The following is a 25,714-nucleotide window of genomic DNA, read 5'->3' as shown; positions in this document are numbered from 1 at the left end:
ACACGCATTTTATTTTAGAGTGACTAGAATTTATTTACATTTCACCAATGTTAGCAGCAGGGGAACATGGGTGGGAAGGTGCTATTGCACTCATGTCCTGCTTGTGGGTTTCCTATGGGCATCTGGTTGGCCACTGTGTGAACAGAATGCTGGACTAGATGGAGCTTGGTCTGATGCAGCATGGCTCTTCTTATGTTTTTAAATAGAGAGTGCCTCTGAGCATGGGCAGAATGTTCTTCTTTCACCACTGAGCGCTTGCATCCTCCCCCTACCAATTCTCTTCCCCTCCATGCAACCATCTCTCCTCATCCTACCATCCTCCAGCAACTTTTCATAAAAACAAATGTCTTGTTTTGTGCAACTGCTCTCTATGCACAAGCTCTCATTGTATCTTCCTCCCCATAACTTCATTTGTGCCAAGACTTCACCAGGATTCAGCCAATGAGTCTGTTTTCAAAACTAGGACTCAGTTATGGAGAAACTCTGAGCATGCACTAAGTTAAAAAACAAGGCCCAAACTCCTATTATTATTAAAGCTTTCTGTTCAGAGGAACACAGGAAGCTGCCTTGTACTGAGTGAGCCCCTGGGTCCATCTAGCACAGTATTGTTGACACTGATTGGCAGCAGCGGCTCTCCAGGGTTTCAGGCAGGATTCTTTCCTAGCCCTACCTGGAGATGCTGGGGATTGAACCTGGGACCTTCTGCATGCCAAGCATGTGATCTACCACTGAGCTACAGCCCTTCCTATTGCTGGATAATGGCAACTGACAAACAAAACAGCTCCAGATCGGTTTCTCTGCAACCATGTGAACCCAGTTTTCTCAAAGGCTTGAGTGAGAAGGAGAAAACCCAACCCTTTTGTCTGTTTGTATAAAGTCAAATACAGTTCAGAACTTCTCTTGTCCACCAAAGAGAATTCTCTTTAAGAATTCCCCCAAGATATGCTCTGGATGGAATAAAGAAGAGAAAGAAAGAAAGAACAAGATAGGGGAGGGAAGAAGGAGAATGGTGATTGGAAATGTGTGCAGGGGCGGGGGGTAGAGAGAATTCCCTAAGCCAAGTAGCTCCTTTCAGAGAGGTAGTACTTCAGAGGAATTTAGGAGGCTGTGGAGGGTTTGTAAGGATTGCACGTACTTAAATGAACTTTATGAGGTGAGGTGGCTGAGGGTTTTTTCTAGCTTTTTTAAAACTGTAGAACCTATTTAAAAGCCCCAGCAGTTTCTCGATCATGACGCCACATAGTCCTAACCCTCCCTTTGGGATTATTTGAGTCCTACAGCTATTTAGGAGAAATTAAAGTGGAGGGGGAGAAAGAAGTTTGTGGAGGCTGATTGGATCCTTTGCTGTACTGAAGCCAGTAAACTTCTGCAGAAACCAAAGGTTCCAGTTCGGGGCGGTAAAACCTGATGCTGTGTGAAATACCAGTATTTCACATGGAGCGCTTTCTTCCCTTCCTTCTCCCTCTTCAAAATTTCATTGCAGGCAAGCTCCCAACAGTGGGCATGTAAGAGCAGAAAAGAAAAGTAGGGGGAGATAAGTTTTTTGCACCTCAAAAACCCCCTACACCAGAGATTAGGAATAGTGACCTCCTAATGGTGACCTTAAACACCTTTTGATTAGGATCTCTAATCCCCTGGGTGACTTGACAGTTTTTACTTTTTTTTTAGACTTTGAGAAAAGGAAACTTTATGCATGGCTAGCGCAAAAGCCATTGGACCTAACTGTCTGAAATTTGGTAGGCTCAGTCAGCTCCATAGGGCCTGCTAGTTCCCCAAATTCCATGAATTTATGTGGAAGCACAAAAAAATTATAGCTCTTTACTTTGACAGATTTTCTTGGAAAAAGCAAATTTTACCTGTGGCTAGCAGAAAAGCCACTAGACCTAACTGTCTGAACTTTGGCAGGATCAGTCATCTCTATACGGATTTCCAAGTCTCCAAATTCCATGCACGTATGTGGAAGCACACACAAAATAAACCTCTTTGCTTTGACACTTTTTCTTGAAAATAGCAAACTTTACCTGTGACTAGCACAAAAGTCACTGGACATAACTGCCTGAAATTTGGCAGCTCAATCAGTTCCATAGGGGCTACCAAGCCTCCAAATTTCATCTATTTATCTTACAAACTAAAAAAGTTATGGCCATTTTTGTTTTCCAATGCAAGTCAATGGGAAAATGTAAAAAAAATGGCAATTAGGATAGCTCAAAAGATCTGGAGCACAGCTCAAACAAGATCCAGGGCCCATGCCCAGGTGGGCCTGTCCTAACAACGCCCCTGATCCTTACCATGAATATGTTACATCCTTCTCAAAGGAACAGTCAGAGTAATTAACACTTGATTCACACAAATTCCTTCACTGAATTGTGCATAGACAACAGTATGGAGAAATATTGTGTAAACCAGACTTTACATGCCATTTTTATGAGCACAACTTTCTTTGTGCAGGTTTCCACATGTAGAGCCTGTGTATGTAGACTATCATATGGAGGAACCTGACATTTCTTAGTAACTAAATAAGGAGCCTATTCCAGCCACATTTTTCTTCCTCTCCTCCTAACTTGTCCTAATTTTCCTGCTCTTCTAGCCCAGTCCCTTTGAATACAGGAGGTCTGTAAAGTAGCTTCTTTGGAGTTACATATCTTGGTATTCAACAGAAGATGGAGAGATGTATGTTGTTATTAGCCTGCCGTATTTTGTAGGATCCTGCCAATCTACCTCAGAAAATTCTGATTACCCCGGCATAGCCTAATGCATGCAGGTATAGGAGAAAAGAAAATGTACGCTAGAAAGAGCAGCTGTGGGAAGGAGCAGCCCAACTCCTGCAAGTTCCAGCTGAGTCCCTTTCTCTGTGCAGAGAGAGGGATGGAGAAAAAAAAACTGGGCGGGGCAGAGTAGATGACCTAATGGAGATGGGGCAGGGCTTCAGGTGTGAAGCCCCACCTCCTAACATCATCCAGCCCGCTGGCTTGGTCTGGGAGAGTAATCCAGCCCCTGGATCAAAAGTGGTTGCCCTCTCCTGGTTTGAGATAAAAAGCATTTTAATGTAATTTGGGTCTTATAAGAATATAAGAATCGCCATGCTGAATCAGACCAAGGGTCTGAATAGTCTAGCAGTGGCCAACCAGCTGCCCACAGGAAACCCACAAGCAGGATATGAGTGCAAGAGCACCTTGCCACCATGTTCCCCAGCACATAGGCATGCTGTCTCTGATGCTGGAGGTAACATATAGGCATCAGGAGTAGTAGCCACTGACAGCCTTCTCCTCCAGGAATTTGTCTAACCCCCTTTTAAAGCCATCCAAATTGGCTATACAGCTTGTGGTAGTGAATTCCATAGTTTAACTATGCACTGTGTGAAGAAGTACTTCCTTTTATCTGTCCTGAATCTCCCACCCATCAGCTTCATGGGATGACCCCAGGTTCTAGTATTATGAAAGAGGGAGAAAAATGTCTCCCTATCCACTTTATCCACACCATGCAGGATTGTGTACACTTCTATCATGTTAGCTCTTACTTGCTTCTTTTCTAAGCTAAACAGTCCCAGTTGTTGTTACCTTCTCTCATAGGGGAGCTGCTCCAGCTCTTGATCATGCTGTGTTGGGATATACGGTAGCTACCACACCATCTTCTAGTCAGTGGTACAGAAAGCAGCCCAGTAGTTCACTCCTCAAGCAAGCTACCACAGGGCTCAAAATGGGAGGTATCTGGGAGGGTCCTGCAGCTAGAATTCTTTGTTTGAGTCCTGATGCCTTAAACTAATTACTTCTAAGCATATATTTGCCAAGTATGTATGATAGGTAGCATCTGGAAAGCAAATGCATGTTAATAGGTTAAATAGTTTGATGCGCTGAAGAATATATTATTTTTCTGAAAATGTTCTGTTCAGTTTAACTGGTTTAACCCCATTCTGTGTTAATGTTAAAATGTAGTTTTTGTAATAACATATAATTCATGTTAAGATCACTTTGGAACACTAGAGGGCTCTATTGGGCTGTAATTTGGATACCTTAATTGGAATATCTTTTTGAAGCTAGTTTATATTCAATGCCTGCAGAAATTTTATATTAAAATAAGTGGGAGTAACTACTAAGTTAAATGTGTCTATGATTGAAGTATGAATACAAAAATAGAAAGAGTGAAACTTGAAAAGTGCTCATCTCTGATACATTTGATACCTTTCATTTTGTCATTGGTTTTAGTAGAAGTAGAGATTCCTGTGCTGATTCTATTTGAAAATAGCAATCTCCCATGAATGTAAAGTAACATCTCTTCCTTTGCATTATGACAGATACATATATTTAGTGTGAGTTATGAGAACACTAATATGAATCTTTGGGGTGTCCTTCTCCCTGTAGCTATTAATAAGATTATGTAAATATGTTGTCTGTTTTTTTCCCCTTCAAGCTTATTGATAATTTATTCATTAGCAAAGAATATTTGCAATATTTTCCCTGCTGTGACTTCACTTTAGCTATCACTGTCCTAAGATACTTTATCATGGTTTCTTAGGATGTGATAAATAGTTTATTAGCTGCCTGTATAGAATGATAGTTGCTTTACCATTTGAATCTTATGCATTTGTAATATGTATAGATTACAATCTTTTCCCCAAGACACTATGGAAATTGTATGAACTTTAGAATCACAATACACTTCTAAAAATCATATACATTGTTCTGGGCCATGTGAAAAGACTCAGGGTTTTTGTAAAGCAGTGACTTGAGAGATCCTTAAGAATGAAGAGGTACACAGTTCTACAGTCCCCCACCCCACCCCATATCCTTAGATTATAGTGTACACTTACCTACTTTGGTACTTCAATATGTGAGCATATACTATACATCCCTGATGAGGTATTTGGAACTTTCTTAGCTCCAGAGCCACCATGAGAGAATATATTCACCTCCATGTTCCATGACACACTACAGAAATAGTGAGTAATGGTGGTAGCAGAGGGGAAATCTGTAGAGTTCCAGAACCCCATAGACTACAGATTTTGAGTTTTTGATATTCATTCTCTGCGGGCTGGATGACTATAAGAATGTAAAATAAAATTGCTTGCTCTTTTTTGTGGTTATGGCATCTTCCTCTCCTCCCACAATCACTTTGAGCTTTTAGGACCATTTTGCTGCAATGCCCAGCCTGTGCACTATGTTCTGTGGAAGGAGAGGAGATTGCTATAGGCATCACTGCAGGCTCTCTTGTCATCACATTCACTTAGGGTCCGTATAGATTTGCCTGCAGCCTTTTTCTATATTGTATCCCATTACAGTTATTTTATTCTACAAAGGAATCTTGCTAAATTACAAACAGAACCAGCTGAGTAAAATAATTTACTAGGACATCAGTATTGTTATAGTATAATAAACACTTATGCAAATAGGCCTGATTGTGGTTCAAAGGCCATATGTTGATGGACTGGAAAAAACTGGGCAATTATGTTGTGCAGGCTCTTCTTTATAAAGAAAAAGAACAGATGGAAGGTGGGGAGATTAAATGAAGAATAAAGCATATATTGCTTTCAAGACTTATAAAAATACAGAAATAATTATCTAGTGCCTCTTTCTGATTGGGATAATTTATTTAGTTGTCGCTCTGAATAGATGAGAATGGAATGCAAATTAAGGGGCTGCCCATAAAATAATATCTTGGCCTTCTTTGTAATGAAACATTTTGAGAATCATCCCTGTTATTACTAAAACTATCTGTATTTTAGCATTGCTAAAACTGTATTACAGATGCAAGAGCAATTGCATGAAGAATATTTCACTTTCATATCATGCTTTCATTTTGGTTGTTAATTCTACATTAATTTACAAAAACAATTTATAATCTCAGATTGGTTGTGAAAGTTAACAATTCCACAATGAAGATGTTTATTAATGCTTTATGCTGAGCATTGTTTTATGCTATCAAACATGATCCAGAGGTAGAGACAATGCTGTTTTCAATTGTGAAAAAAGGACAAAATGCTTGTTTGTAGAGATATTAAGTCTCTGGTTATTCAGGCAGAAAATAATATTCCTGAGTCTGACATCCTAAGCTTTCTTTTTTTGGAGAAGAGGCCTAATTAACAACAATGGGAATTGTTCCCAAGAAATTTGTTTAGCAGTAAGGAATAAATCAAGAAAGGTTTGCAACTGACAAACCAGATGTGTTAATACTTTAAAATGAGTTAGGGCACAATCCTATGCATGTTTAGACAGAAAAAAGCCCTACAACTAGGTTTTGGGGGGAATCCCATTGTGCAAGCTAACACTATTAGCATTGGACTAGAGGTCCCTTAGGCTAGCACACTGTAATTTGCATTAGCAGAATGACCCTGCCCAATATTTCCAAATTATTTTAGACATTCGCAATAATAAATAACAATAAACATGTTGTTTTTATTGTAGAGAAATATTATTATATATCTCCCTTAGTTGGTGCCTTTTTCTTGGCTCTGACTCCTATGTGGATTGTAATTGCTGCTAAACATCCAGCTACAAGAACTGTCCTCCATTCAGGATGGGAGCCTGTTATAACTGCTATGGTCATAAGCAGGTAAGTAGCTTGAAGCACAGCTGAGTACAGAAAAAAGTGTTTTTAAAAAGGGATCCAATCCAGCTATAGTTGTGCCATAAATAGACATTGTGCCTGACAAATAATGGAAGAGGCTGGACAGGGATACACATTCCTATTCATATTTCAGTGCAGAATGAAATGTGAATTCTCACCATGCAGTGCTTTAACCAAGGTTAACTATGTTTATTTATTTATACTGATGCTGATATTTATGTATTTGAAATAGTTCTAAACTGCCCTTCAACCTGATGGAATCCAGGGTGGTGTACAAAGGCATGAATAAAATTTCATTCATTTATTATATTTCTATACTAACCGTAGCTGAAGCTCTCTGGATGGTTCACAAAAATTAATCATGCCAATATAAATACAACATAATAAAACATCAATAACAATTAGAACGAATAAGTGGCAGATGGCACTCATTGGTTTGTGGTTTTTATAGTTTTAACTACTGACCTCCCTGCTAGAATTGGAGGTGGACAACACTTTGCTGAACTTTAGGGCCTTGGGGAGAATTTTACAATAAATGATAATTATGTGGATGTGCATGTTCACACTGAACTTTCCTACAGCTCTCTCAGATATCACAGTTAAATACTAATGCTAAGAACGTTTCCTATTTGTTAGGTTCATTTCTAGGAACAATAAGGATTTTATACAGTAAAAACGTGACAAGCCTCAGGCAGAAGCTAGGGTTATGTAGAGTTTCCAGAAGAGTTCTGGTTTTGTTTTTTGTTTTAAAACAAGGCTACATTGTTCATAGAATTTGGATACTTTCTGACTTGTTTGAAATCTTGAACTCTTTTTCAGTATTGGTGGCCTTATTCTGGACACAACTGTATCTGATCCTAATTTGGTTGGGATTGTTGTTTATACTCCAGTAATCAATGGTAAGGCAGACACAGGATTTCTTAAAATTATTGTGGCTCAATGCATGCTGCTTAGATAAAAGAATATTCTAGACCAAATTGAGACGTAAGTGGGTGGGTATCTACTACTGTAAAGTCACACTATAATTTTAGAGTAAAAACAGTTCCTGGTTTTGTGTTGCGACAGAGGGAAAAGCTAAATATACATTCAGGATATGAGAATGAAAAAATGCTTTTAAAGCTATAATGGTTTATATGTTTAGACCCCAGAAATAGATTTTAAAATATTCTGTTAGAAATATATACTTATATCCATATAAACACTTGTGTAGGCAGAAAAGGCCTACAATATTATTGTAATGTCTCAGTTTGTAACTTCAATAATCAATACATCCCACCAGTTAACCTAAGCAATTATATTCCAGTGCATTGAGTCATCCATATGGATGAGGTCATATCCAATTTCCACATGCATTTCATCTACAGTTTATTAGATAACAGGTAATAGCATCAAAGAACACAGCAGTGTATTAGAACAGCACTGCAAATACTGTTGATGACTGAATGAAATAGTATTGATTTTTTTCTGCATACACACACACACACATTTTAAAGGCATATGTATTACTATATAGGAAACTTTCCAATTATTTAAATGCAGACTTTTTCTAGAATCTTGTTGCTGAATGAATTCTATAAGCTTACAAGTAGTGTGTTGCATTAATGCCACAGAACATTAAAGTACTGGAAATATGTTTTGAGTGGCTGACATGTCTTCATCACTGGCCTCCACCTTGATAAAAGATTGCTATCATAAAATACAACATCTTAACCATGCCTCTTCTTGTAACTCTCCCTCCTCAAAGTCTAAAGCTGTGTATTTCCACTGCCCCCTTTCCACAGGAATAGCCTGTGCTTTGCCATTTCTTGACTAGCCACTTTCTTCCAGTTTATTTGTGTGGGTGTTTGTGTGTGCAGTCTGGGCAGCCCCATGTCAAATTTCCCCTCTCCCTGATGTGTCGTACAACTTACCTTGTGTCCTGACATTATTATGCAATGTATTTTCCCATACCACTCTAATTAATTGGCTGGGGAGCACAATGATGTCAAGACATGGGACATAATGCTACATTATGGAGGGGAACGATGAGCTGAGCAAAGGGGCCACTGTTTTTGACAGTAGCTCTGCACTTCTTGTAGCTCCATTCTGTGTTGTTCCTCTTTAAACAGGTTCCACAAGTTTTATTGCATAGTCTTGCCATGGGCACGAAACAAAGCACTTTGGGGTAGCCTAGGAGTAACTTTTTCTCTTGAACTCATCTTCCAGTCCTCCCCTTTTGGCAACATTTCCTCCTTTCATTGCTTCATGATCACATGTTTCACCCACATGCCGTGTTTTTTCTCAAGGCCCACAAAAGACTTTTAAAATCGGGATTTAAACTTGCTGCCTTAGAGGCGCTTTACAGATTGCTGCCCTTATATGTGAGTGTTCAGGGTTTATGTTTCTAAGCTGCCCTTTTCAGTGGTAAGTGTAGCAACTTTAAATAAAAGTTGTGCTTTTTGATTATATGCACAGCCCAGGAACTGTGGTTTTAAGAGAAATGCCAACCATCTCAAGTCTCTCACGCTAAAATCACACATTTGACAACACTGACTTTTCATACTGTAGCCTTTTTCAAATGCCTTAAAAGACTTATTGTGATAGGTTCTCCCTCACTCAGAAACAAAAGGCTACACTGTTGGAGTGCATGGTATGTCCCACTTTAGATATATCTGCATTAAAATGTCGGAACTGGGCAGAATACTTAAACTGATCTATTATGCTATTTGCTGCCAGTTGCTCTATCTAGAATGGTTAAGCAAGGCTTCTGTGCATAGCCTATGACTCCTTTCAAGTGTGCATATAAAGGAAGAGCACATTTGATAGGAAAGTGTATGCATTCTAGGAGACTTTAGGTTACTGGTCCTTTAAGAATGTCATTGGTGGAGTGCACCAGCCAGAATTTTGAGCACAAGACCACTTATTCTTACTGATAAGACGAGCCATTCTTAAGATGATGTAACCAAACAGAGCCAAACACTGACATTTTTGGCTCTACTAACCAAACACTGAAATTGCAAATGTATGCTTTTTCCTAGATGACTGTAAATAAATTAACAGCACAATCCTATACATTTCTACTCAGACATAAGCCCCATTGACTAACAGAACTTACTCTGAGATAAATGTGTATAGGATTGCAGCCTAGACTAGCAAAATTAGCCTTTATAATATATTGAAATACTGGATAAGAATAAATAAATACTGAATAAGAACCTGAATAAGAATAAAATGAATAATAAAGAATGGGGAGCTGCCGAAGCTCAGTAGTACAGCACATGCAGAAAGTCCTAGGTTTAATCCCCAGCATCTCCATGTAGGGCTGAGAAGGTTCTCTGCCTGCAACCCTGGAGAGCCGCTGCCAGTCAGTGTAGCCAATACTGAGCTAGATGGACCAGTAGTCTGACTTGGTATAAGGCAGCTTCCTGTGTCATAATGTTATGAATTAAGATTCATGTGTGTGTGTTTTAGCTTTGAAGGCTGTATACAGCTTTCAGGCCTACACACACACACACACATACACACACACACACACACACACACAATTAGACTCTAAACGTTTTACTGCAGAAGGCATTTAAAAGAGGTCATTCACTCATTAAAGATTTGTGCCAATAATTTAGTATATTGACAACCTGTTGCGTTCAGTAGCTAATCTCTACAACATGTACATTTTAATAGCTTTCTACTACTCTTCTAGAGGTAATCAGTTTGTACAACAATCCAGGTAATTCAATGAGCATATTAGCAGACAAGCTGTTAGAAGAAACAAATTGTCCATTAGGTAAAAAACATTTCTACTTGTTGAAGGCATATGCTTCAAGATCAAAATGATAGAATTTTTTTTTTAACCATGTAAGTCACAACCCCTTTTAGAACTGTAAACAAGATTTGAAAGAATTAGTTAATAAATAAAAAATCTGTAATGGCAAAATCTGATGTCTAATTCTTGCTTTAGTTTACTAAAAAAGATCAAACATGATGTCTTCTGATAGATTTTTTTTTTAAAAAAAACAGGTTACTGTAGCTGCACGGGGGGTCCAAATTTGAACAGTAGTACAAGGGGTTTTTAATCTTTTCCTCTCCTGCCATTTTTCCAGTCAAAATTGCCTCCAGCTGCTTTTCTCTTCATGGGGGGAAAAGACACTGGATCAATGCAGAAATGCAGGTGGCAGGGGCAATTTTGTTTATTATGATTTATTTACTCTATTTTTATTCCGCTTTTTAAACAATTATTGTCTCCCAAAGTAGTTCACATCAATAACAAAAAAAGAAGAGAGACAGGCCTTGCAAGCAGGCTTACAAACTAAATGAAAAGACACACAAGGGAAGGGGAATGGAGGGAAAAGGAAGAGGAGGGAGATCAGTTTTTCAAGGCCAGAACAAGATAATGTTGGCATTTAAATGCACTTCAGGCCAGGCTGATCTTCCCTTGTGGGTGTTCTTGCTTGAATGAAGGCTCTTGTTCCATAGGCCAATGGATGTTCCCCTTCTGCAGTTCCAGGGCAACTGTCAGTTGAAGCCAAGTGGGGGGTTTTTCTGGCAGGGAGGGGAAGCGATCTTGCTGCAATTGTTCCTTCTCTGGTCGATAGATGGGCCAGCTTGGCTTGATGTTATTCCTGGGAAGCAGGGTATGCAGTCTTTCAGTGGGCCTAGGTCCCTTGGCTGATGGTAGAAGCCAGAGTGTGTTTCCCTCTTTGGGAAAAATGGCCTTGGGAGAAAGGGTTTAGCATCCTCTCCTCCTGCCCCAATGCTCCAATCAAGCTCAGAGCCCCCTATGGCTGCAATAAAGCCAGCAAAAACAAAAAAATCCAGAGGTACTTATCATGTCTACCATATCATTTATAGTTTTGCCCTGTGTTTTCATGCCATGCAAGAACATTCAAGATATGCATGAGTCCCTACAACTGGTTTTAAGCCTTAAAATTTAAGGGATTTATGTTTTTGCAAGAAGCCTACATTAAGTATAGCCCCTTCAGCCCCTTCTTAGTCATCATTGCCCTCTAAAGGTTGCTAGGTCAAAGCAGAAGCCACAATTTACAGAATTCTCCTGTCGGGGTCTAGAGTCTATGTTCTCTTGGCTCCCTCTGTTGCCTGCTCACTTCCTTCATGCTAACAGTGCACAGACCCTCCTGTCTGTAGGTCTGTGTATTGTCCCAGTCCTACTTTCCCCTTGGCTCCTCCTTTCTTTGTGTCTCCACCACCCACTGTTTCCTCAGGTCCCTCCCTTTTCGGCCTCTGCCACTTTTCCTCACTTCCTTATTGGCCAGCCTTTCTAGCATTTCATCAGCCCCTCTCTCTCTCTCCACCCCCCCCATCCAGAATATGATCCCTCCTTCTTGTATTCACTGTGGGTACAAGTAATCACTCGTAATCTTCAGATCACCCTATTTGGGTAGCCCTTTCATTCCTCATTTCCTTGTCTCTTCCTTTCCTCAAGCCTCCCTCTTCCTTACCCTCCCTGCATTGTTTCTCCATGCATTGCCTACTCTGCATCCTTTCTTCAACCTCTTTGTGCCGAGTTCCCTGTTTATGCATCCCAGGATGTCTGTCTTTAGTCATCCCCTCTGTGAGGCATTTATCCTAGCCTAATAGACAGCTTTCCCCTTCATGGATCACTGCCTTGTTGTGGCGAAGGGGCTTGCGTAACTCAGTGAAGCCATAAGCTATGCCGTGCAGGGCCACCCAAGACGGACAGGTCATGGCAGAGAGTTCTGACAAAATGTGGTCCACTGGAGAAGGAAATGGCAACCCACTCCAGTATTCTTGCCAAGAAAACCCCATGGAACGTATCACAAGGCTAAAAGAGATGACGCCGGAAGATGAGCCCCTCAGGTCGGAAGGTGTCCAATATGCTACTGGGGAAGAGCAGAAGGTATTTCCAAGTAGCGCCAGAAAGAGTGAAGCGGCTGGGCCAAAGCTGAAAGGACACTCAGCTGTGGATGTGTCTGGTGGTGAAAAGAAAATCCGATGCTGTAAAGAACAATATTGTTTAGGAACCTGGAATGTCAGATCAATGAATCAAGGTAAGCTGGAGGTGGCCAAACATGAGATGGCAAGATTGAACATCGACATCTTGGGAATCAGCGAACTAAAATGGACAGGCATGGGCAAATTTAATTCAGGTGACTATCATATCTACTATTGTGGGCAAGAATCCCTTAGAAGAAATGGAGTAGCACTCCTAGTCAACAAAAGGGTGGGAAAAGCAGTACTGGGGTACAATCTTAAAAATGATAGAATGATCTCAGTACGAATCCAAGGCAAACCATTCAACATCACAGTAATTCAAGTCTATGCCCCAACCACTGAGGCCGAAGAAGCTGAGGTTGATCGGTTCTATGAAGACCTACAACACCTTCTAGAACTAACACCAAAAAAAGATGTCTTCTTCATCATAGGGGATTGGAATGCTAAAGTAGGAAGTCAAGAAATCACCGGGATAACAGGCAAGCATGGCCTTGGTGTACAAAATGAAGCAGGACAAAAGCTAATAGAGTTTTGCCAAGAGAACATGCTGATCATAGCAAACACTCTTTTCCAACAGCACAAGAGGCGACTCTACACATGGACATCACCAGATGGTCAATATCGAAATCAGATTGATTATGTCCTTTGCAGCCAAAGATGGAGAAGCTCCATACAGTCAGTAAAAACAAGACCTGGAGCTGACTGTGGCTCAGATCATGAGCTGCTTCTTGCAAAATTTCGTCTTAAATTGAAGAACGTCGGGAAAACCACTAAACCGTTCAGGTATGACCTAAATCATATCCCTGATGAATATACAGTGGAGGTGAGGAATAGATTTCAGGGATTAGACCTGATAGACAGAGTGCCTGAGGAACTATGAACGGAGGTCCGTAACATTGTTCAGGAGGCAGCAACCAAATCCATCCCAAAGAAAAAGAAATGCAAGAAAGCAAAGTGGCTGTCTGATGAGGCTTTACAAGTAGCTCACGAAAGAAGGGAAGCGAAAAGCAAGGGAGAAAGGGGAAGATATACCCAACTGAATGCAGAGTTCCAGAGAATAGCAAGGAGAGACAAGAAGGCCTTCTTAAATGAACAATGCAAAGAAATCGAGGAAAACAACAGAATGGGAAAGACTAGAGATCTCTTCAAGAAAATCGGAGATCTCAAGGGAACGTTTTGTGCAAAGACGGGCATGATAAAGGACAAAGAAGGCAGGGACCTAACAGAAGCAGATGAGATTAAGAAGAGATGGCAAGAATACACAGAAGAACTATACAGGAAAGATCTGAATGTCCCTGATAGCCATGATAGTGCGGTCACTGAACTTGAGCCGGACATCCTCGAGAGTGAAGTCAAGTGGGCCTTAGGAAGCATTAGTAACAACAAAGCTAGCGGAGATGACAGTATTCCAGCCGAGCTATTTAAAATCCTAAAAGATGATGCTGTTAAAGTGCTGCATTCAATATGCCAACAAATCTGGAACACTCAACAGTGGCCACAAGACTGGAAAAGGTCAGTTTACATTCCAATTCCAAAGAAGGGCAACGCCAAAGAGTGTTCAAACTACCTCACAATTGCGCTCATTTCACATGCCAGCAAGGTGATGCTCAAAATCCTACAAGCTAGGCTTCAGCAGTATGCGAACCGAGAACTACCGGAAGTACAAGCTGGGTTTCGAAGAGGCAGAGGAACTAGAGATCAAATCGCCAACATTTGCTGGATCATGGAGAAAGCAAGAGAATTCCAGAGAAATGTCTATTTCTGCTTCATTGACTACGCTAAAGCCTTTGATTGTGTGGATCACAACAAACTGTGGCAAATTCTGAAAGTGATGGGAGTACCAGACCACCTTACCTGTCTCCTGAGAAACCTGTACGAGGGTCAAGAAGCAACAGTAAGAACCAGACATGGAACAACCGAGTGGTTCAAAATTGGGAAAGGAGTACGACAAGGCTGCATATTGTCACCCTGCTTATTTAACTTATATGCAGAGTACATCATGAGAAATGCCGGGTTGGATGAATCAGAGGTCGGAATTAAGATTGCTGGGAGAATTATCAACAACCTCCGATATGCAGACGATACCACCCTAATGGCAGAAAGCGAAGAGGATCTGAAGAGAGCCTCTTGTTGAGGGTGAAAGAGGAGAGTGCAAAAGCTGGTTTGAAACTCAACATTAAAAAAACGAAGATCATGGCATCTGGCCCCATCACTTCCTGGCATATAGAAGGGGAAGAAATGGAAGCAGTGACAGATTTTACTTTCTTGGGCTCCAAGATCACCGCAGACGGTGACTGTAGCCATGAAATTAAAAGACGCTTGCTCCTTGGGAGGAAAGCTATGGCCAACCTAGACAGCATAGTAAGAAGCAGAGACATCACCTTGCCGACAAAGGTCCGTCTAATCAAAGCTATGGTTTTCCCAGTAGTAATGTATGGCTGTGAGAGCTGGACTATAAGGAAGGCTGAGCGCCGAAGAATTGATGCTTTCGAACTATGGTGCTGGAGAAGACTCTTACGAGTGCCCTGGACTGCAAGGAGGTCAAATCAGTCCATCCTAAAGGAAATCAACCCTGAGTGCTCATTGGAAGGACAGATAATGAAGCTGAAGCTCCAATATTTTGGCCACCTAATGCGAAGAGAAAACTCTGTGGAAAAGACCCTGATGCTGGGAAAGACTGAAGGCAAAAGGAGAAGGGGACGGCAGAGGATGAGATGGCTAGATAGCATCACGGATGCAATGAATATGAACTTGAGCACGCTCCGGGAGAGAGCGGAGGACAGGAAGGCCTGGCGTGCTATGGTCCATGGGGTCACGAAGAGTCGGACACGACTGAACGACTGAACAACAACAACAATAGACAGCTTTACATTGACCTGGTTTGGATGACACAACAGCCCACCATGGGTTAATTAACCCTCAGGGCAGCAGGGGTTATTTGAGGGTTAAACAAGCCTTGCATAACCCACGTCTGTTTTAGTGACATGACATGACATGACAAGCCATGGCACCTCTGGCAGGGGCTTGTATATTCATAATGGCAGCCAACACATGCTGCAGTTCCTTGCGGGTAAGTTAACCCACGATGAGCTGTCGTGTTGTCTGAACTGGCCCACTCTCTAACGGAAACTGGACTGCAAACCGCTTTGTTCCCAAGCTGAGGAACTGAGTGATCTGAACCGCACACTTGCTCAGCCAATCATTGTCAGAGGACTCACATGCAAGAGCAATACAATATAGATGCAGTTACAGAAAGGGATTTTAGATGTCCCAAACCATAAAAAAACAAACAAACTATCCTTCAAGCATGCTTCTTTTCTCTTGCACACGATATGCTGAAATATAGTAACACATTGTTGTGGGATGGTAGCAGTTGCTGTTCGATAATATTTTGGAATGAATTGTTCCTAAGGGTCGAGGGAGCCATTGATCAGTAAGTAAAAATGGAGGCAAATGTATTTCTTCCTTGTTACTGTAGGAGAAATGAAGGGGGAAGTGGTTAATATGCCCCAAACATAGTAAATAGTTGCATTTATGGCTGGTAAGGGTAGTGTGTGTGTGTGTGTGTGTGTGTGACATTTCTACAAAGATTTTACTGTGTTGTTATAACCCCTGCAACAAGATAGGTGTGTGTGCGTGTGTGTGAGAGTGAGAGAGAGATTGAGTGAGTGTGTGTGTGTGTGTGTGTGAGAGAGAGAGAGAGAGAGAAAGAGAGAAATGCTTAAGACTACTGAGCAAACTTGACAGCTGATTTAAAACTGGGGTTTTCACATCTAGGCCTAGCACTCGTATCCATTGCACCATGTTGGCTGTTATGACAACTATTAGAGTAGGGCCTGTTTTAGAAATTGAATTAGATTTTAAGCTGGCTCAATTGATATTGCATCCTTCTTCTTTCCATTAAGTCCCTACCACACTGTTGTCACTAAATAGATATATTAGCAGAAGTAAGAAGTCATAGGTTAACCATCATGGAGTGAGAAAACGCAGTGTGTGTGTGTGTGTGTGTTTTGTCCTGTGTGTGACAGTCATAAAAATAGGTAAGCTTGCTGTGAGCGATATCAGAAAACATACTTCTACATTTGTTACTTTATTCTGTGGCTTAATTATTAATAAACCGTGAAATTTCCTTTTCCTTCCCACTCCCCAACCCTGGTATTATGTAGGTATTGGTGGAAATCTAGTGGCAATTCAAGCAAGCAGAATTTCTACATATTTACATTTACACAGTGTTCCTGGAGAATTACCAGAAGAAGCCAAGGGCTGCTATTATCCATGCAGGACATACTGTGGCACAGGTGTGTGTAATGTACACTCAGTCATTTTTATCTTCCTATTTTCATTTTATGTATTCAGCAAATATATTTTCATCCTTAAAGCAAACATTATTACTCAACATATTGATATGTACACTTAATTGAGCTCTTTTGGGTTTCACAAACTATATGGCACTGTACCAAGGATTGGTAACCTGCAGGGCACATGTGGCCCTCTGAAGCCACCTGTGTGGCCTGCCGCAGAGGCCCCCAGTTCCCCCTCCTGCACCAGGGCAGAGTGATTGTGCTGGGGAAGTGGGTGTACAGGGATGATTCTCCCATGTGCCCTCTTCCCCAGCTCAGTCTTGCTTCTGACAGTCTACCAAACAGCTGTCAGGACTTCATCCCGATTGATTGATTCATTGATTGATTTGATTTGATTTATATACCACTGAACATATTTAGAAGTATCTCTAAGCAGTTGTTTCATCATGTTCTGTTTAGTTAATAATACTATCAGTGTGATAAGATAGACCTTAACATGTACAGTATGTACAGAGGCATGATTGGTGTCTGATCATCACCTCTGAAATGCTCTGGTCTTGGAGACTGGCAAAGCCTGAGCATTAGCTTGTTTGATGCATAGTAAGATGCTGATATTTGATAGAGGGAGATCAGCTATGGAGGCGTAAGAATTTTGCCGGTTTGTTTCTTATCTCATATCGATCTTTTAAAAAAATGGTTGGGTATTTAACATTCATTAAGGTTTTTATTAACTTTCCAGAGCCCACAGGAGGGACAGGCTAATAATCAAATGAATAACTTAACCTAATTGTCACCAAAGAATACATCAGTGTTGCTTTCTTGTCCACACAAAGGCGTTAAGCTGACCATGTTAGTATTTATTCTTATTTGCAGGAGTAAATAATAAATCAGCCCAAGTTCTTCTACTCTTGGTGATTCCTGGGCATTTAATTTTCTTGTACACTATTCATTTAATGAAGAGTGGCCACACATCCTTGACTCCAATCTTCATAGTGGTATATTTGTTCACAGCCCTTCTACAGGTAAGGATAAAAAGATTTGGAAATATTAGTTTCTAAAGAACGTTACATATACATTTTGTTTTCTAACATTTTGAGATAGAACAAGCCAATGTCCTTTTTCATTAATTATTAGTTATTCTTGAGTGCCATAAATTGTTCAAGTAGACATCAACTTTTGCATCTTTAGTCTGAATGATTCTTGGGATATTTCTTTCTCAACCATCCCCAGCCCAGCTTACTTCCTTACCTTTTGCTTTTTGTGAATGATTTTGACTTGTTCCTTTGGGTCAGGGCAGACAGATGTTAGATTTCTTTGGTAGCTTGACTGCAGTGCTTGCATACTTATGTGGTATCAGTAGTCTGTGTAGCTTTACAGGCAAGAACCATATTATATGAAAATGTTCTAACAAATTATTTTATTTTCACGCTTTTTGTATAGTTAATAGCTCCTCTGTCTTCTTAATGACATATCTTCTACTACTGATTTATTAGATATTACTGATTTATTCGCTGCATTCACAAGCTGTCCATAAAACTTCTGTTTTAACTTTCCATCTTTAGTCTTACATAGGTTTGTTTTGCAGCATCTGTGTTAGCATCGTCTACCAACATGCCTTGGTAGTTTTATGAGGATATACTTGATGCTGACATTTCAGTCCTCCCTTTGTTTATTCATTTATTAAGATGATACACATAGCCCGTGTGTGTGTGTGTGTGTGTGTGTGTGTGTGTGCGTGGGGCATGCGTGTCCGCACGTGTTTGTAGACACTCAGGTATCTACTGTACAACTGAAGTATTTCTGCTTGGTACATACTGAACACTGATGTGCTATTATTGCATGGCGTACAGCACAATCACATTCCTGTCTTTTGAATGGGATTGTGCTGTTTGCATTTCAGCATATGGGATACAGCACAATCCCATGGGCTGTATCCCATTCAGTGGGAGTTATACCTAGGTAAGTGTGTGCCTAAATAAAATATTCTCTTAAGCCACTTCTTTCTTAGGCCCTCGGATTCCTATCTTCTCCTTCTTCTGATGTCTTTGACCCATCCCTTATTTTTCTAGCTAATAAGACTGAAAAACCTCACAGCCAGTAATAGGCAGTGGGCAGAATCTAAAAGGGTGCTTCCACTCCTCACTGATTCTCTTCTGCCCCACTGATTTTCTTCTGCCCCACAAATTGCATTGCACAAGTGACTCCCACTCCTTGTACAATGGTGCTTTAGTGCTTCTGGGGCAAGTCATTTCTGGAAGGAGGCAGGTCAGCGGAGCTCACATAAGGGAGCTTCACTGACCTGCCTCCTTCTAGAAATGAGTGTTTCTGCTCGTTTCAGGGCTTCCCCTAGGAAGCACTAAATCTCCCTGGCGTAAGTGGTGGGTCCTGCTTGCCCAACACAGTTGGCAGGGCTCACCACTTGCCAACTGATGACCCATGGGACATAAGTGCCCCATTGGATACTGGCCTAAGTGTTTATACTGAGAAAATGATGTCATAAGGTATAAAAGGTTTGTATCTTTAAACATCTTTAAAAAGTTGTGCCATCTCTGAAACTGCCAGTCTTAAGCCCTTTAGAATCAGTCTTCTTGTTGTTCAGTCGTTAAGTCATGTCCGACTCTTCGTGACCCCATGGACCATAGCACGCCAGGCCTTCCTGTCCTCCGCTCTCTCCCAGAGTGTGCTCAAGTTCATATTCATTGCATCGGTGATGCTATCTAGCCATCTCATCCTTTGCCGTCCCCTTCTCCTTTTGCCTTCAATCAGTCTAGATTGCACTATTCAGCAACATAGATTGCTTATTTTATCCATGTACCATTTCAGGGAAATATTTGGCTGCTGTGCCCTAAACACCCTGGCAGTCACTCAAAAGTCTGGCAGTTTTGAAGATGCTATGACCTTTAATAGCTTCAATAGCCAAATCTTCTGTACCTTAAGCCATATGACATATGAGTTCTTGTACAATTACAGTCATTTTAATTATCAACCAAATAAGTTACATGTCATCTTGTTTAGCATTACAAGGTAGCTAACATAGCTTCACTGGTACTGAATTATTAATGTTTGTTCTTTCAACTTGGTATTAAAGCCACACTCTTTACCTTATAACACCTGCATTTTGGCAAATAAGCTTAAAGTATTCTGTGCTTGAAGTAGAAATTAATATCTCTAAGAAAGCCAGAATAAAATAATACCCCGCAGCAATAATCAGTTATGAACATCCCCAAATGTGGATTGATTTGATATAACATTGCTTTATCCTATCTAATTCATTATTCATTGAATTGATTTTAGGGCAAAACCCTGCCGTTCTCCATTTGCATTTTCCTTCTGTTGTGATGATTATGGCAGCATTCTGAACCTGTTCTTTGTGATCAGTTAAAATTGCTTCATTAAGGAAAATGTGTAACTTTCTAGTCTTGAAAAATCCCCATTAATATATTCAAAACTTTTTTGTGACTGCTTTCTGGTGAATTGTCTAAAATGAAAGTGTAAGTCACTGTTAAGGTGTTGCCATTTGACACAGGTAGGGTAATGCAATCAAATAAATTTCTCTTGTCTCATTCTGGTGTTTGGAGATAATTGATGAAGACCTGAGAGGACTCACCGTGGGGGGTGGGAATTTATAGTGGAAGAAATCCCTTCCCCCAAGAGCTTTTCCAGAGTCTCAAAACCTACCACCCTCCTCTCTCCAGCAAAATACCACTATTTAGGTCAGCTTTGGGTTTTAAACCCTCCCTCCGTGTGGTGTTCTGGAGAGTTCAAGACTGGTAAGAGAAGTCCCTGGCTTTGTGCACCACTCGTCATCAGTGATCAGAGCTAATAGCAGGGATTTCTTTCGCCCAGAGGGTGGGGCTTGGAGGAAGGGGGCCTCCACAGGTTGGATGGGGAACTTCTGTGGGCCAGATTAGGCCCACAGGCTGGAGATTCCCCACCCCTGTTTTAGGAGGATAAAAGGAAGAGTAGGTTGGAATATCTCCAATGTTGTTGACTCCCAAGGTTCCTGTTACATGTCACACAATGATTAAATAACCCATGATTTGTTAACAATGGGTTGTTTTGGAGTGTGCCAGAGTGAATGTGCTGGCTCCCAACTGCTTGCCCACTTCTAGTGTGCTAAACAACCCAGTGATGGCCTGTCCCTGGGTTGTTTTCTTTTATGGCTGAACCCAGAACTCTGGGTTGTTGAAGGAGAAACAACTGAAAGATATAACCCATGGTTTGTTCTTATATAACCTATGATCTCATATTGTGAGATTTCTAACAGAAAATGGGCTCCAGCCAAGAGGAAGTTAATTTTAATGAGACTTGATCACAATTAAGAGGACTAACTTGTCACAACTTCTCCATGGATGTGAAGGGACTTAACTGCAATTAACGTTCTCTGGATAAGAGCCTGTGTAGTTTAGCAGAACTCAAGATACTTAGCATGCTATCCAAAAATACTATAGCAATTTTTAAAGAACACTGCACAATGGCCCCAGGTTCAATGCACATTTGTATCACAAGATGAATCTGCATCACAAGATGAGTTCAGAGATATGGTAAATATAGCAATAGCATATCTATCACTTTCATGTATTGCGTGTATATTTGTCACTTGCATACATTATTGATGGGTTAAATAATATTGCCAGATGGTTGCGGATGCCATGCACTATGTGTTATACTGTAAGTTATATAAAATTCCAAGGGAAAAGTATCTAAAGAAACCTTTGAGTTGGTAACCATTTATTGACCATATTATGCCAGTACTTTACCAGTTTCACTAGCTGCCAGTCCATGTCCAGGCCCAATTCAAAGTGCTCATATTAACATTTAAAGCCCTAAACAGCTTGGAGCCAGGTTATCTGAAGGATCATCTCCTCCTATATGTATCTGCCCAGACCCTAAGATTATCTTCAGTGGTCTTTCTCCAGGAGCCCCTGCCAAAGGAAGTGAGGAGGCTCTTCCTGGCTACCAGGAAGAGCATCTTTTCTGCTGTGGCACCCCAGCTGGAATGAGCTGGTGCCTACGCTGTACTCTTTCTGGTGCCAGGTCAATACCTTTTTATTTTCCCAGGAATTTTAGCATTTTATCATTCTAGTCTTTTGGCTCTGTTTTAAATTTGTTACTGTATTTTAAATCTCTAAATTAGTGCTAGATTTTATTCTAGTTGTACTTTATACTGTAGTTTTAAGCTTTTGTATTTTATATTGTTTTTATGCAGTACTTGTGGTTTTAATTTTTGTGAACTGCCCAGAGAGCTTTGGCTATTGGGCTGTATAGAAATGTAATGAATAAATAGATAGGTAGTGACATGGATAAAATTAAATATTTGTTGTCTTGCACAGTGAAGCCTGTTACGTTTAATACAACTAAATTTGCTGTGAATGTCTCCCAACTCATGCAAGCCTGTGAAGGTAATTTTTTGGCCTCAAGACCTTGCTTCTTGTGTATGACTTATGTATTGTATTGTGTTGTATTGTATAGTATTGTAAATGTTTCATTTGATTGGTTCTTTTGGCTATAACCTGTAATTGGTTGTCTAATCAACTTGATTTGGATAAATAATATGTGCTGCTGAAGGCCGTATTTGTTGATAATAGCTTGAATTAAGCGAGGAGCCATCAAACTCTTGGAATATAAACTGTTCTAAGAAAACGATGCATATTCAAGCAATTGATGTATTCTTTATAAAAGAATGATCTTTGCTCTTTGACAGCCATGTATATATGATTGAATGATATTCTTTCAAATAATAAAGTACAGCCTGCTTGAACTATATTCATCTGGGTATAGAGAAAAAGGCTTCATTTTCAGACTTGTCAGCCACCATCAGACTGAAGGCCAGACTGGGGTAACCAAGCCGTCAGTTTTTTGTGATTCAGTGTTTGTGACTTTCAAAGGCTGCCTCTGTACTTCAGGTTCCTGCTGAGCCAGTAAAGAGCCCTCTGGAATTTTCACACCTCCAAGGCAAATCTCAGAACACAGTTGTGTTAAGGACTCTGGGAATAAACAAGTAATGGGAAACTCTAGACGTTATTGCCCAATAAATCTGCTAAGGTAAAATAAAATTTATTGTATCGACTAAGAATCAGAATTGTTCTGCAAAATAGCACATTTTGAATATTCCTGCTCTTATAAGTCAGAATTCATTAGATTAGTTGCTGACCCTTATCTTCTAAAAACAACACTCTTGTCCCTTGACAGTTAATTATAATTTGGAAACATTTATGCCTTCAATGCTAGGAGGACAACATTGGCTTAAAGTAGGCATACAAACAGCAGAAGTTAATGAGTCTGGAGAAGAAAAAATAATAAAAACTTAACAAGGCCACATTTGTCCTGGTCTTCTTCTAACAATATGAAGATGGTATATCTCTACATTAATTGTCCTATTGAAATTTTTCAGTATACATTTATTTTTCCATAAATACAGTGAACATGTTGTGAGTTGCAACCCGGACATGTTTGCCATTTGCCAAATTAAATTGTCATATAAAAATCCATTGTTAAGAAATTTGTGGGGCCTTACAGTGTGTTAATAAAGCATTACCTGAATCAGTCTTAAGGCTGACCTACAATTTAAATCTAGGTTCAAATCCAGTATTGGACTACATTGGTCATAAAACAATGCAGGTATGTGTTCTTATCATCATGTGTTTTTTAGAATAGAGCTATACTTATTGGAAAGGTATATGAAACTGGTTCATTCAGGTATGACCTAAATCATATCCCTTATGAATATACAGTGGAGGTGACAAATAGATTTAAGGGATTAGACCTGATAGACAAAGTGCCTGAGGAACTATGGACGGAGGTCCATAACATTGTTCAGGAGGCAGCAACGAAATCCATCCCAAAGAAAAAGAAATGCAAGAAAGCAAAGTGGCTGTCTGATGAGGCCTTACAAGTAGCTGAGGAAAGAAGGGAAGCGAAAAGCAAGGGAGAAAGGGGAAGATATATCCAACTGAATGCAGAGTTCCAGAGAATAGCAAGGAGAGACAAGAAGGCCTTCTTCAACGAACAATGCAAAGAAATCGAGGAAAACAGTAGAATGGGAAAGACTAGAGATCTCTTCAAGAAAATTGGAGATCTCAAGGGAACGTTTTGTGCAAAGACGGGCATGATAAAGGACAAAGAAGGCAGGGACCTAACAGAAGCAGATGAGATTAAGAAGAGGTGGCAAGAATACACAGAAGAACTATACAGGAAAGATCTGAATGTCCCTGATAGCCATGATAGTGCGGTCACTGAACTTGAGCCGGGCATCCTAGAGAGTGAAGTCAAGTGGGCCTTAAGAAGCATTACTAACAAAGCTAGCAGAGATGACAGTATTCCAGCTGAGCTATTTAAGATCCTAAAAGATGATGCTGCTAAAGTGCTGCACTCAATATGCCAACAAATTTGGAACACTCAACAATGGCCACAAGTCTGGAAAAGGTCAGTTTACATTCCAATTCCAAAGAAGGGCAATGCCAAAGAGTGTTCAAACTACCGTACAGTTGCGCTCATTTCACATGTCAGCAAGGTTATGCTCAAAATCCTACAAGCTAGGCTTCAGCAGTATGTGAACCGAGAACTACCGGAAGTACAAGCTGGGTTTTGAAGAGGCAGAGGAACTAGAGATCAAATCGCCAACATTCACTGGATCATGGAGAAAGCAAGAGAATTCCAGAAAAACGTCTATTTCTGCTTCATTGACTACGCTAAAGCCTTTGATTGTGTGGATCACAACAAACTGTGGCAAATTCTTAAAGAGGTGGGAGTACCAGACCACCTTACCTGTCTCGTGAGAAGCCTGTACGAGGGTCAAGAAGCAACAGTAAGAACCAGACATGGAACAACTGATTGGTTCAAAATTGGGAAAGGAGAACGACAAGGCTATATATTGTTGCCCTGCTTATTTAATTTATATGCAGAGTACATCACGAGAAACGCCAGGTTGGATGAATCACAGGTCGGAATTAAGATTGCCGGGAGAATTATCAACAACCTCAGATACGCAGACAATACCACCCTAATGGCAGAAAGCGAAGAGGATCTAAAAGGCCTCTTGTTGAGGGTGAAAGTGGAGAGTGCAAAAGCTGGTTTGAAACTCAACATTAACAAAACGAAGATCATGGCATCTGGCCCCATCACTTCCTGGCATATAGAAGGGGAAGAAATGGAAGCAGTGAAAGATTTTATTTTCTTGGGCTCCAAGATCACCGCAGACGGTGACTGTAGCCATGAAATTAAAAGATGCTTGCTCCTTGGGAGGAAAGCTATAGCAAACCTAGACAGCATAGTAAGAAGCAGAGACATCACCTTGCCGACAAAGATTTGTATAATCAAAGCTATGGTTTTCCCAGTAGCAATGTATGGCTGTGAGAGCTGGACTATAAGGAAAGCTGAGTGCTGAAGAATTGATGCTTTCGAACTGTGGTGCTGGAGAAGACTCTTATGAGTCCCCTGGACTGCAGGGAGGTCAGATCAGTCCATCCTAAAGGAAATCAACCCTGACTGCTCATTGGAAGGACAGATACTGAAGCTGAAGCTCAAATATTTTGGCCACCTAATGCAAAGAGAAAACTCCCTGGAAAAGACCCTGATGCTGGGAAAGATGAAGGCAAAAGGAGAAGGGGATGGCAGAGGATGAGATGGCTAGATAGCAGCACCGATGCAATGAATATGGACTTGAGTGCTCTCCGGGAGAGAGCGCAGGACAGGAAGGCCTGGCGTGCTATGGTCCCTGGGGTCACGAAGAGTCAGACACGACTGAACGACTGAACAACAACAATATGAAACTGACCATAAACTGATCAGTGGTCCAAAGCAGCCTTCCCCATTTTCCCTCCAGATGTTTTAGAGTTCAGCTTCCATCAGTCAGCATAACCAATGGTCAGGAATGCTGGGAGTGGTAGTCAAAAACATCTGGA

The 25,714-nt window shown here is 40.7% G+C and overlaps 1 protein-coding gene across 3 annotated transcripts in view; it reads left to right on the top strand.

Annotated features, from left to right (window-relative positions):
- The window catches only part of SLC41A2 (solute carrier family 41 member 2), a 63,126-nt gene that overhangs the window by 31,146 nt on the left and 6,266 nt on the right, over positions 1–25,714 (top strand). For all 3 annotated transcript variants that reach the window (XM_084809651.1, XM_084809653.1, XM_084809654.1), the window contains exons 7-10: positions 6,399–6,546; positions 7,381–7,460; positions 16,677–16,808; positions 17,685–17,833. In XM_084809651.1, the coding sequence (XP_084665777.1) occupies positions 6,399–6,546; positions 7,381–7,460; positions 16,677–16,808; positions 17,685–17,833 (509 nt within the window). The remainder of the gene's footprint in view (positions 1–6,398; positions 6,547–7,380; positions 7,461–16,676; positions 16,809–17,684; positions 17,834–25,714) is intronic.

Source organism: Heloderma suspectum, chromosome 7 (assembly GCF_057233095.1).
Source record: "Heloderma suspectum isolate Gila_16-S chromosome 7, 16-S_ref, whole genome shotgun sequence".
NCBI lineage: Eukaryota > Metazoa > Chordata > Lepidosauria > Squamata > Helodermatidae > Heloderma > Heloderma suspectum.
This window is presented reverse-complemented; position numbering and strand designations above follow the sequence as displayed.